We start from the raw sequence: 12,785 nt of genomic DNA on the forward strand, positions 1-12,785 counted from the left end.
AAGTGCATTTTGGAAACCAGAATCAAGTTGTGTTGAAGGTAGGGTTTGCTGCTAGTATGGAAGTCATTCTTTTCCCCTCATCACCCTCAAATGTTTGGAGGAAGAGTAGTGAGTTCTGTTTCTAGTGTTATGTGCTGTAGATCTTTGTGTCCTACAATGTTAACTTGTATCCCAGAATCTATCTTGATTATATAGGAAAGGAAAATTCAGTTTTGTATAACTGTCATTAAACAGCTCTTATTTTTATGCTTATAGGCTGAGATTCAGGGGAGTATGTATTTAAATAAAAGCAAACCATTTCAGGTGAAAGCTCCGGGAAGAACAGTCTCTCTTGCATCAGTCCCATTTCAGAGACCTACAGCTTCAGCTGCGGTTGGGTAGTGTTTTCTGGTTCAAGTTGATCCCAGCAGTAATCTGTGGATCCCCGCAGTGACTAGCAGGTTGGGTTTTGTACCCTGTAAGGTGGAAGACCTTGCATTTGGTGTTTCCTCAGGGCGATGATGTATCTCTTTGTAGCAAAGCAGTTGGTATACCGTAGGTTGCTCTGAGTGTTTTGCTGGTGACTTTTTTTTGTGTATTTCCAGAGCCATGGAGGACTTGGAAGATAATACTACTGTCTTCTCCACTCTGAGATCCCTCAACAACTTCATTTCACAGCGTATGGAGGGCGTGTCTGGACTGGCCACACCAGGGTCATCTCAAAGCTCCTTACAGATTCAGTACCAGCAGAGGGTGCAGGTGAGGTGTCCTCAGCTTGGTGATGCCTGCAGTATCACTTCAGAGTGGTCGTAGACTTCTTTTGATTCCAGGGATCAAGGTTTATTTCCTTAAGATCTGACCAGTCTTTCTAAGACTGATACTCATGCAAGCTCAGTAATGGAAGCTTGCTTTTGGTTGACGTTCTAGAACCTTTACAATTTTTTCAAGTGTCAGACATATTTATTTCTCTTTTGCAAAAAATTAAGAAAGGTCCTTTGAATTTCTTCCCTGCATATTAGGTCTGTATACCAGCTCAGGAAATTAAATTGTAAGTTATTTTCATATTGCTGAACAAAGGAGCTTTATATCTCTTAATATTTTTCCAGTAAGTCATTTGTTACCTTTTTTCACGATCTTCCTTAAAGTTTCTTTGCCTGGACGTATACAGGAGACTTGCATTGTGCTATGGCTTTGATGTGCTAACCCGTTGTGATTTCTTGTCTGCTTCTGTTCATATCCATGTGGGTTTTTTTGACTTTTTCTTGTAAGCTGCCTTATTCTCATAAAGTATGGAGTAAGTTGACATATTGGATCATACGGGCTGTTTATTAGGCTGGAATAAAGTTTCTGTATTCAGTATCTTAATATAATTTTTATTTCAGTCTCTAAGTATAAAATAAGCTTGCTTCTTAATGTTTTGCATTTGGAATATTGACAAAAAAGAATGCATTTTCTGTCTGTGGCACATCTCTGATTACAGAGATGGCTAGAGGAGACTCTGGTTAGAGAGTCTTAATTGGCTATGTGTTGAATGTACATTGTTTAGATGTGAGGTGTTTTATTAATATTGTCTGTGCTCTAAGGTAATTTGAATGAAAAAATGAAGCATAAGTTGTAGCAGGTAGTAGAAAAACATATTTGCTCAGCATTTACATTTCATGGGCAGCATCGTCTTTGCTTCTTGGTTGGCTGCTGTTACTTTTATGAGGGTTAGGGAGTTCATAATTAACGTTTTTTTAGGTAGGGAAGTACATTTTGTCAGAGTACCTCTAGAGGTTGAATGAGAAATTCTGAATGAAGAACTTGACATTAACTTTTTTCCAACTAACATTGATTTGATGTGGGTTTTTGAGTGTTGTTGAACTCTTGTTTTCTCCATCTGCAGCTGGTGTGAGAAGACAAGTACCGCAAACATTGTGATAGTTTCATTGTAATTTGTAAAATGGCATGCAAGTGTCACCTGAGTAGTAAAGGGTGTGCAGTATAATTGCAGTGCTGTTAATGATGTGTAATGTCCCTTTTCACACATGAACCATCCAGCTGGAAGAACAAGCTGGGCAGATCCACTCAAAATCCCAGCTCCTGCAGGTGGAAAGAGAGAAGATGCAGATGGAGCTTAGCCACAAACGAGCTCGCATCGAGCTAGAGAAGGCAGCTAATACCAATGCTAGAAACTATGAGGTAAGTATGACAGTTGCAGTTGGTTGGATATCATAGGCCTGAGTCCGAACATACATAGTGCATCTGTATTGGTGTTGTAGTTTGGATCAGGGATAGGCTCTCGACTTTTCACGTGCTGTGCTTTGGTTTGTAGTGGTGTGTTTCAGAATGTGCATAGTCAACTATTTTTGGATGAAACTAAACTGCAAGATGCAGTCCAGGAGCAAGCCTAGTGTTCTCCAACTGCTAATGGACACTGTCTTCAGAGCAAGACTTCAGTGAATCGATAGTAAATGCTTCTGAAATGCATTTACTGCAAATGTGGTAGTGGTGGGGGTGTCAAGTTCCCAGCACCAACTATTTTTTGGTCTACAGATCCCCTTGCGGTGCATTGCACTAACTTGCTAATGTACACAAGAGTGTGAACGTCAAAGCCTTGTTTCATTGACAAACTGATGATCTGATCACTAGATTCTGTTAGTTTAGCACTGAAGTTGTCATGGGTAACAGTAACAAAAGTGATTTTGTTTCTCCCAGAAGTATTTGAGCATTTTTCTCCCAGATGAATTTGAACTTCTGCTGGCACAATTGAAAGCATTTTGTGTGACTGTAATTAATTGGAATGACAGCAGTGCCGGCCGTGCACTGTCACACGAGAGCTTGCCCTGATAAAACAGTGAGCCTCGCTTGTAACAGCTTTTATTGGTTTCTGGTTTTATGCCCGTATAAGTTTGCTTAACTATGTTACTTGTTAAGCTACTACTAGAAATAAGTAAATCTGTGGGGTTTGTAGAATAATAAAGGTCTTGTATGCAGCTGATTATTTAAAAAGAAATCTTTAAAAAAATAATCAGCATGTTTTCTTGTATTTTACAAGGGTGCTGGGTGCCAGATTTAGTGTGTAATTGTGAAATAACGAGTTAGTGACTAAATTCCTTGTTCATCTGAAGTCAGGTGATGTGGGATTAAGCCAGGAAGAGTCCAAACTGGAATGTAGCTGAGTCAGTCACAGAAAGCCTTGAAATACTGGTACAAAAAAAGGGAGCACCACTAATCCAGCACTGTGGTAATTACCCTGCTCAGACTCTATGTTTTTTGAGGCATGTGGATAAAGGTTTTAGGAACCTCACATTGCTTTGCATAATCCTTGCTTACTATGTAAATCTGTGTCTCGATTGGCTTTGATTAGCAAAGCAATTTACTACACATTTTTTCAATAAGTGTTAATCAATTTGTGGCAGGAATAAACTGAAATGGTGTATGGAAGGTTGTCAAGAGTGCAAAAGTATTTATTGTATTCCTTGATAATACTGTGCATTTAAACCTGGTTTCTTTTCTGTTAAATAGCCTCATACAATTTCCAGAAGTTGCAGAGGGGAGTTTGTCTTACTAACCCAGCTATTGAGATCTGAGTTTCTGAAAGTCAATTTGCTATGCATGGGTCAACTTTAAATTGGAGCATCTTTCATCGGCTGGAGGGTGTGCAGCGGAGTCTTGTGAAGCCACATCTGTATTCTCATATTTATGTCTTAGTCTAAGAGATTTGGAAGACTCTGTTTCTTAATTTTCTAGCCCAGTTGCCCTGGGCAGTTCCTTGACATAGAGTTGCTGCTGGTAAGGTTTTTGCCCTTGCTAGTGCAAACGTTAAAGCTATGGTCTGAGTAACTATTGCTTCATGATGATGCCTTAGTGATCACGGTAATGAGGAGTGGAGACAGGAGAAATGGAAATGGATTCACCTTTGAGCTACTTTTTCTTCTTATGTCTCTTTGCATTTTATTTTTTTCTTTGCAAGCGAGAGGCTGACCGTAACCAGGAGCTGCTCACACGCATAAAGCAATATCAGGAAAGGGAAACAGAAGCTGAAAACAAACTGAAAGAACAAATGGAGATGAACAAATCCTATAAGAAGAGCATGGAGACAATGAGTAAGAAGCTTCAAGAGAAGGAGAGCAAATTAGCTGAAGCTAATGAAGTAAGAACAGAGTAATTTTTTAATCTGTTCATAGCTTCAGGTGACTTTGCAGTTCTTGTGAATTGAAAATGCCCTTTCTGATTTAAAAAAAAAACCTATAAAATTGGAATCATTATGTTCAATCTGAAATGAATAAACCATGGTGGTGTGCATCTTTGCTGTCAAAGTTTGGAACCTAACCAAGTCCAGACACAAGTGAGCATGTCAGGAGATGTTGCTGTGTTAATTAACAATGAGAAGAGATTTCTTAGGTTGATATGGAGGAGGAGGAGGAAAAAAGTGCAAGCATCTAGATTTAGTCAGGTTACATGACATTGAGTAAAGGGGAGATAATGGAGGAGATAAGATGGGAAGGTGTTCAGGGAAGTAGGGAGAACTAGAATGGATGAGACCGAAGCTATGTACAAAGTATGTCTTCCCAAAGTGTCTTAAATGCCTATGTGTTCCACTGTAGAATGAATGCTTGGATAATAATTTCAGTTCTTTTTGGATGAACAGACCATCTTCTCAACCCTCAGCCTTTTCAGATATCATTATAGTGAAGTTCAGCTAGTTTGGTTGTTACTTTTCTGTTTAATTAGGTTTCCTGCACCAGTTGTGGTTCAGCAACCACTAAGTCCTTAAGCCCTCCTCCTGCCTAGGTATCATTTGAAATGTATCTGTGTGATCAAGCAGGTAAACAGATTTAACATGTTAGTTATCAGTGATTAATAACAGGGAGATGGTGAAGGCACGTGAGAGAAATGAAACCCATGTATGAAATGTGTGCAGCAGTTTTATTTCTGATTTCTTTTGATTTCTATATCCATTGGTATCAAGATAAGAACCCTACATGTATTTCTTGGCTAGAAAACACCCTACATATGTAATGTTTTGAGATTTTTCTCTCTTTATCTGTTAAAAGGAGCTGAGTAATGGCTATTTGAAACAAACCTGCAAGGATTTTCTTTAGAGTTAAAATATTTAGAATAAAATTTTAAAAACCACTGGTCTCTACATTTAAGGAAAGCATGATACTTCTGGTATTTGGTTGAGGCAAACCCGGACGCTTTCAATTTTGAAACCCAGACAAAATGTGTTTGGAATGGTTGTGGGGTAATTTTTTTATTTTAATATATATACTTGTGTGTTATCATCATCTAGCTTTGAAGCTTGGTATTTTTCATGTCAGTTTGAGGTCACCCACTTAATAGGTAATGGAAATGACAATTTGGGTGACAGATGAAAGCAACTAAATGATTTTCTCTTGCTTTTGTTTTTGAGGTGAGTTTGCAGGTCTGACGGTTTACAAGAGTGTGGGATTGTTGCTAGATTCAGTGTTTGTATTTAGTTGGGTATGATTTCTGTTTGTCACTATCCATGATGTCCAGCTTGGAGAGTCATAGCCTTGTGTGTTTATTCTTTCCATTAATTCAGACAATCACTATATTAAAAGGGAAAATATCAGAGCTGCAATGGAATATAATGAATCAAGAGATGCAGATGACAAGCCGAGACTCTCAGAAGCAGGAACTGATGGAACAGCTGGATGTTCAACATAAGTAAGCAGGGGATGAATGACTGTAGGGAGAAAAAGGCAAAGAAAACTTCACTCAGAAAACTTTCAACAGTGTTTGATTTCCGCCCTTCAAAGGGGTTCTTTGATCTGGATGTGCAGGTTATAACTGTTGTTTGAAACTAGCTCTGAGGTGCAATTTAATTGTACCTTGAGGGAAAAAAAATACTCGAGCTTAAAATCTCAGTGGTGTCTCGTGTTCATGGTAGAGAGTTAACAGAAGGCATGCGGGTGGGAGAGGCTAATCTGAACTTCATAGACTGAACAGAATAAAAATATCAAGCCTTAAGTCATAGTTGCAGGGTAGTTGAAAGATATGAGTGTGTTTTTCCTTGCTTATTAAGTTCAACTCTTAAGTTTCAAAGATGCTGTTTATTTACTATGAGTTGGTTTCAGAGTTAAGGTGACTTGATTTTTTGGGTATTTTTCAAGATGCATCTTTTTATTAAAATGGGTATTTTTGTCTCTAAATTAGAGGGAGATGGTATGAGTGTGAAACCGTGTGAGACACAATCTTCTGTAACAGTACTGTATATCTTGTTAGTGGTGTTTGAAAATGTTTGTCAGAAGTACTTGTGCATGTAGATTGTTTCTGGTACGTGATTCCTGGATGCTAAATGTCTCTTTGTGTCTACATCTAATAGAAAATGGCAAGAAGCTAGTCAGCAAATCCAGACGTTGCAAGCAAGCCAATCCCTACTGGCAGAATATGAACAGAAAATAAAGGTAAGAAACTTTGTGGCCTATATAAAGCTTTAGTTTTCAATTTCTTCTATGGAAGAACAGAACAGTGTTGTTTTGTTTTGTTTTGTTTTTTAAATTACTATTGCAGCAATAAGAAGTTAGTTTGTCATATAAAAGTCTGATCTGGTGGCCAGCAAGAGCTGAAGTTGGTTAAATCCAATTGGGTGGACCAGACTACTAACAGTTAGCTGTAACATGATGCTCTACACCTTTCTTGTATCAATTGATTGCAAAAAAAATATCCACCCATGCGTTCTCTATAGAAAGGTGGTTTATATCCTTATGTGGTGCTCTGGAGGAATGCTCTGTTTGATCTTGTGCCAGAGCACAAGATTGCTCTGCAAAAGATTGCTTCTAGAGGAATCTTTTTTCAAAAGGTGAAGGATGAAACTAGCAGCTACAGTTACTTTTCTGCTTCTCAGAAAATTCTTCCTCTGGACTTGGGTTTTGCTCTTTTAGAAAGTGCAATTACTTGCAAAGCTTTCAAAACCGTGCTGACTTAAATGTGAGTATAGAGGTGCTTTATGTCCTGTCAAATTAACATGTCGGTTGGTGGGAGTGTATCTTTTTCACTTGTCTTATCTTCCTGGGAGGGGTAGATGTGGAGAGTTATTTGGTTTGAGCAGGTGCTGGTAGCGGCATTGCCTGTGGTTGCTGTAAAGTAAAGCTACACTGAAAGCTGGCCTCATTGCCAGTTCTGTGATTGCAGGAAGATACTTCCTCCATTGAAAGGAAGGGTCAGGAATCAGGGTATCAGACTGCAATACAGCGCTCTCTTTGAGGAGGGGGGGAAAAAAAAAAAAAAGAAAAAAAGCAACATTTACCATAATGCTAAAATGCACAGTTGTGTTTCCTTTAATTCCTAATCCTTGCAGGCTGTCTAATTGCCCCTCTCTACACTTCATTTAAGGAGGGACAGAGGACAAGAAAAATCACAGATTTGGTTTAGTCAATAGAAGAAGGTCCTTTTAATGATTAGCAGAGATCTTTTTGTTATGAACTCAGGGTAAACAGATGTGAGGCCATCCTGGCTGTTACAAGTGGAACAAGATGTCATCCCTACTTTAGGCAATGGATTGGACCAGATGACCTACTGAGTTCCCTTCCAACGTAATTCAAGTCATTGATTTGAGTTTTAAAAGTACAATGGAGAAGTAGCTCTTATAAATTCCAAGATAACCATTATTGACCTCTTGTCATCCCATGCTTTCCAGGATCTGGAACAGAAGTTCTCCCAGCAGGAACATGATGCTCTAATTGTCAAGAACATGAAGGCAGAACTGGCCCGTTTCCCAAAAATGGAGCGGGAATTGCGCCAACTCAGGGAGGAAAATGCCTACTTCAGGTGAAAGAAGGGTTCAGTTGTTGAGAGGGTTGTGTTCTTCTGTACTTGCTACAGTATATGCACTCTCAAATGTCTCTGTTGGGCTTCCATATGGGAAACTTGAGAAGGAAGCATATGAATTGAGCAGTGTTGTGGTGATTACTAGACAAGAGGATTTGACAAGATCTGGGTAATCTTCCTGAACACAGCAAGAGCCTCACAGAATGCGTATTGATCGTTCTGGATGGTGATATCTGTTTGTTAGAAAAAAATTCAATGTTTAAAGATAGTAATGAACTTTATACAGCTTTGGGAAAGAAATCCCTGTAGAGAGAAGAGAGAGCTGAACATTTCTTTCATAATAGTTTTTGCTTAGTTATTGTTAAGACTGTTTTAAAGACCTCTTGTTCCAACATAATGTTTAGAAAGTCTTTCGTTTAAATTTCTAAAGCAGTCTAATACAGCCCTTGGTAGAGTAGACTTTCTGGGTTTCTGAAGGGGCAATTTGAAAATGTAAATTTCTATGTACTATGAAATAACTTGCCTTAAAGATTTTTTTTTTTAAGAGTAAACTTAATTTCCATCTTTCAGTTCATCTCAAAAAAAAAAAAAAAAAAGCCTAAATTACATGAGTGGATCTTACCAGCTTTTTCTTACTCTAAAATTAAGTAATTTCCCTTGGCTTTGTTCTCGTTGTTGTTTCATTATCATTTGAAATTGTTTATCTTGGAATCGTGTCTCATGCTTGTGTTTTGAGCACAGAAACATGATATCAACAGATTAAAGGTAATTTTTTTAAAAACAGTTTTATCTCACCTTTGCACACCTCTATTAAAGTAAAAACAAGCAGTGTCAATGCTTGCTCAGTCATCACAGAGTACTTAAAAAGCCCGAGTGTCTGTGGCTTGCTGTGTTCCAACCCTAATTCAGCCTGACTGAAGGTCAGAGTTAGGAGTTGTTTGCTACCCTTCATGCTGTTTTGCCAATCAGTAAAGCAGATACAAAACTTCAGGTTGTTTGGACAGCACTTAAAGTAGAAAAAAAAATCAGTTCAATAAAGCTGTGGTGTTTTTGTAGCTGTGGCTTTGCAGTGAAGGTTATAGAAGTGAGTCAGTTGAATGTCATAATGCCTGTTCAATGTCATAGGATTCCCTTGTAATTCCATGTGTATCTGGAAGTTTGTGAGAGAGAATTGAGTTGCATGGCTCTTTAATCATTGTCTCTCTTTTCATCATAGGGAGATGAAAGAAAACAATGGATTACTTAAAGAGGAGGTAGAAGGTCTCCAAAGAAAACTGGAACGCTATGAGAAAGTCCAAGCACAGCTAGTGACCGTTGAATTGGAAAATGAGGTGAGGAGTTGGGAACATTTGGTGGATGAGCAGAATAGGGGTTTCCTTTGTTGCCAGTCCTGTCTTTTAGGCTCTTTCTGTATTGTGTTTGTTGAGATGGTACCTGTTTTAAATAATGAGATCGAACCAGGCATTGTGAAACTTAAATGTTATCATGAGGGGAGCTACAGCAATGAAGGTGAAAAAGGCAAAAAGATACCTACTCTTCAGCTGGAGATTCTGTGTAAAGAACAAGCTCATCATAGTGTCTTTTTTGGCCTTGCTGTTTCTCTTTTACCTTTCTTCTGCTGGAAATGCTTTTTTTAGTGTTAAGCTCTGCCCAGACATGGTGTTTCCAAACAGGCAGGTGGTAAGAACCTGGATACACGCTTGTTTTGCTGCCAATGCTAGCAGGGCCAGAATGTGGTCTCAGATGACAAAAACTGTCTTGCTTCTATCCCACCCTTTATCAAGCATACAGCGAGTTGTCAAGAGATTAACCTAATTGTGTAAACTTGTTGATCTGGAGAATTATACTGGTGTCTGATCAGGTTTAAATAATACTATTTGGTATTGACTGAAAGTAAAAAGCTATAGGAGAAACTGGAAGAGGAGAAATGGGCACTTCAGCTGCTACAGAACTGGTGTTGAGAATACAACTTGTTTTCTTCTCCCCAGCCAAGAGTCTAGTCTACCAAGGTCTAGTACAATGATGGTAGCTCAGAGGGTTAGATAATCTATAGTGCTGAAGTGTTACATGGGTTCTATGTGTCATAGAGCTGTGGTGACGGGGACAATGTTTGTGAGGGCTGGGGAACGACAAACCAAAAGTGCTAGGTAAGATAATGAAATCCACAGGAGCAAAAGGAAAGATGCTGACTTTGAATGGAGGATTATAAGAAAACTGTGTGGAAAATGAACTGTTAGAACATTTGTCTATGTCTCTAACTCTTCTTTTGATTTCTACTTCAGAAACTTCTGGGAAAATTAAAAAGCTGGGAGAAACTCGACCAGAGCACTGGCTTGAATATCAGGTATGTTCTCACAGCTCTGGAGGGAGGTAAAACCTTTAAAGCACTTTCCTTTCATCGTAATCATCTGATCTCTGAAGTGTGCTGGTCGTGCTTTTGTCCTGTCTCTTCATGTGGAAGCTATTCCAGTACTTTTTATTACATATGAGAAGAACCATAAGATACGCACTGTTATAAAGTATCTCTGGGAAATAACATGTTTTTCAGCAAGTCAGCTTGACCAGTGTGTCTGAGGCAGAGGTTCGATTTTGAGTTCTTTGAACTTCTTGTGTATAGCTACATTCATGTTTAGTTAGAGATTCTGCTAGCTTAGTAAGTGAACTTTTAAGAATTTTATGATATGTCCAGAGAAGAGGATATGTGTTACTTGTGAAGAGTTGTTGTAAATATGATTTCACTGAAATCTGGATATTGAAAAAACCTGCCAGATCATGTTGTAACTTTTCTTCCCTAAAGCAGCTGAAGAACAGTTGTTAATTTAATTATTTTGTCTAACAAGAGAAATGGAATATACGCAGTTTCTTATAAAAGGGGGACCCCCCTGCAATGGTGTTTTGTAACACCAGTTAGCCTCTTTGTGCATTGTTACTGAACAACTCTTTCTGATATTTGGAGCATCTGGATCTTTTAAGAAATCTGGATTTTTTTTTTTTAAGGCCTCTGGTATGTATGTGGTATAAAGATGGCTGGAAATAGCGCATCATCTGATCATTTTCTTCCATTGCAGAAGGTTTTCTGTGTAGCTACAATGCTTTTATGTGTCATGTGTTTCAGTGCTGCTTTATTTTCTCCGAATATTTACATTGTTGTTACGCTAAGAGAGATGCTTCTTTGTAAATAGCTGTCTTGATATGAGCATTATAGTACGGAACACCTTTCATACTGGATCAAGGCCTGAGCGGCAGCATGAACCGCAGAACCTAATTTTACCGATTGCTTCTTTATTCCGTTCGTTACATGTGCCCAACAGATAACTATGTCTGCACGCTGCTGGGATTGCTTGAAGTAGGAGTGTTTGGATATGCATGTATGGTTTGGGCACGTTACTGCTTCATGTAAAAGATACTTGTGTTCAACTTGGGAAAACCCCCTTAATTTTCTCCGTGTTCTCTGTTTAATGAGGATAATGAACCTTTTTCTAGAGGCATGCTAGTAGGTAGCATGCTTGAGATTCTCTCCTGGCTCTGCTGAGGATACGTACATTTAGATGAAGTTAAAATTGTGCTAAATCTCTTATGGCAAGGAATGGACAGAAATAGTACGAATCCTTTTCACAAAACCTGTTCTATCAGACAGTGGAGTAAAAGCTTTTTACTTACCTCAAGCTGTTAAACATTTAATGAGGTAATTTCACAGTGGGAGAGAAATGGAACCAAGTGATTCTGCCTGTTGAAGTCTAATAACTCCTTCATTTAAAATCAGAATATTCGCTGTAAAGTGTTAGGTTTTTGATTGGCCCATATTGTTTAGTGCTATTAATGGCGTCTTCTCATACAGAAAAGGGAATTGCTCTTGAGAAAAATCATCCTTTGCATGCAATTGTAGCAAGTGGAACTGGATTTTTCTCCCTTGCTCCTTTTTTTTTCTTTTTGTTGCTCAGAATTCTTGCAGCATGAATTACATTAATTTTTGGTCAGGGTTATGAAGATGATGAGAGATCATTGTCCTAGTTAGGTTCCTGGAGTATGCTGTTGCTGAAAGTTTGAGAAAGGCTAATTGCCCATCTCATAGTAGAAGAAAATAGGAACAAGTTGGATTGTTGTCCCAAAGAGCCGGAGCAGTGTGCTGTTTGCTAATAACTAGATAAGCAAGGAAGAAGGGAATGCATTAGGATTTCTCATCTTTTCTTATCACGTTCTTCATTGGTACAGAGCATGTAAGGGAAGTGTGTACAGTGTGTGGCGTTTTAGGAGAGGATGGTTTTCATTTCCTCCAGCACTTCCACAGGGCTTGTTCTGTGTCTGCTCTCAGTGATTTCTCTTCACTGACTGCCTGGTCCCAGCAGGCTTCTTGTCAGATTGGCTTATGATCAGACCTATGAGTATAATTTCAAGTGTAATTTTATGTAATAATACTTGGAAAGGAGGTGCAGCTTTTAGCAGTGTAGTGGTAATCCTACTGTTCTTAGTACTGGTGTCTTTGGTAACAATGAAAGAGCAAAGTGTTTATAAAGCTTCACCTTTTGGGGGAAAAACAAGTTCATTAACAGTTTACTCAAAGGCTAATCTTATGTTTGCTAGTTCTGGATGTCACTTGTAAGCTTCTGGGTTTTCCTCTTGCTCTCGTAAACTATGGAAACAAAGACAGCTTTAGCTCTAGAGCATGTTGGTGTGTTTGCATTGCTGTTGTTCAGTGTTCTTTGCAGAATTTGTCCTTGTAATTACGTCTGCCGTATATAAATGTTCTATAATATACCTGTAAACTGTCAAATACCCAGGTAACAAAATAATACACACCATAGTTATGTACGGTTCATGTATACACATCATGAATCTACATAATCTTTTTGTGTTCAATTATATGTCCTTTTGATATCTTGATCTGCTTACAGAGCCAACTATACTGGAAAGTAGGCTGTCTTTTATCATGACTGTAATTTTGTCTTGTAGGTCTTTTTTGTATGTTACTGTTACGCTGCCAGGGTTTTTCATACATATGTCATGTGTTGTTCTGACTTGATATTCCT

At 38.5% G+C, this 12,785-nt stretch overlaps 1 protein-coding gene across 1 annotated transcript in view; it reads left to right on the plus strand.

The window, feature by feature from the left end:
* Positions 1–588: 588 nt before the first annotated feature.
* The window catches only part of MAD1L1 (MAD1 mitotic arrest deficient-like 1 (yeast)), a gene marked incomplete at its 3' end in the record, with an annotated part of 39,362 nt that continues 27,165 nt past the window's right edge, over positions 589–12,785 (plus strand). Inside the window, exons 1-8 of the mRNA XM_010287958.1 lie at positions 589–738; positions 2,020–2,160; positions 3,935–4,114; positions 5,531–5,655; positions 6,314–6,395; positions 7,628–7,758; positions 8,975–9,089; positions 10,041–10,102. Coding sequence (XP_010286260.1) covers positions 589–738; positions 2,020–2,160; positions 3,935–4,114; positions 5,531–5,655; positions 6,314–6,395; positions 7,628–7,758; positions 8,975–9,089; positions 10,041–10,102 — 986 coding nt within the window. The remainder of the gene's footprint in view (positions 739–2,019; positions 2,161–3,934; positions 4,115–5,530; positions 5,656–6,313; positions 6,396–7,627; positions 7,759–8,974; positions 9,090–10,040; positions 10,103–12,785) is intronic.

This window comes from Phaethon lepturus, unplaced genomic scaffold (genome assembly GCF_000687285.1).
Source record: "Phaethon lepturus isolate BGI_N335 unplaced genomic scaffold, ASM68728v1 scaffold49435, whole genome shotgun sequence".
NCBI lineage: Eukaryota > Metazoa > Chordata > Aves > Phaethontiformes > Phaethontidae > Phaethon > Phaethon lepturus.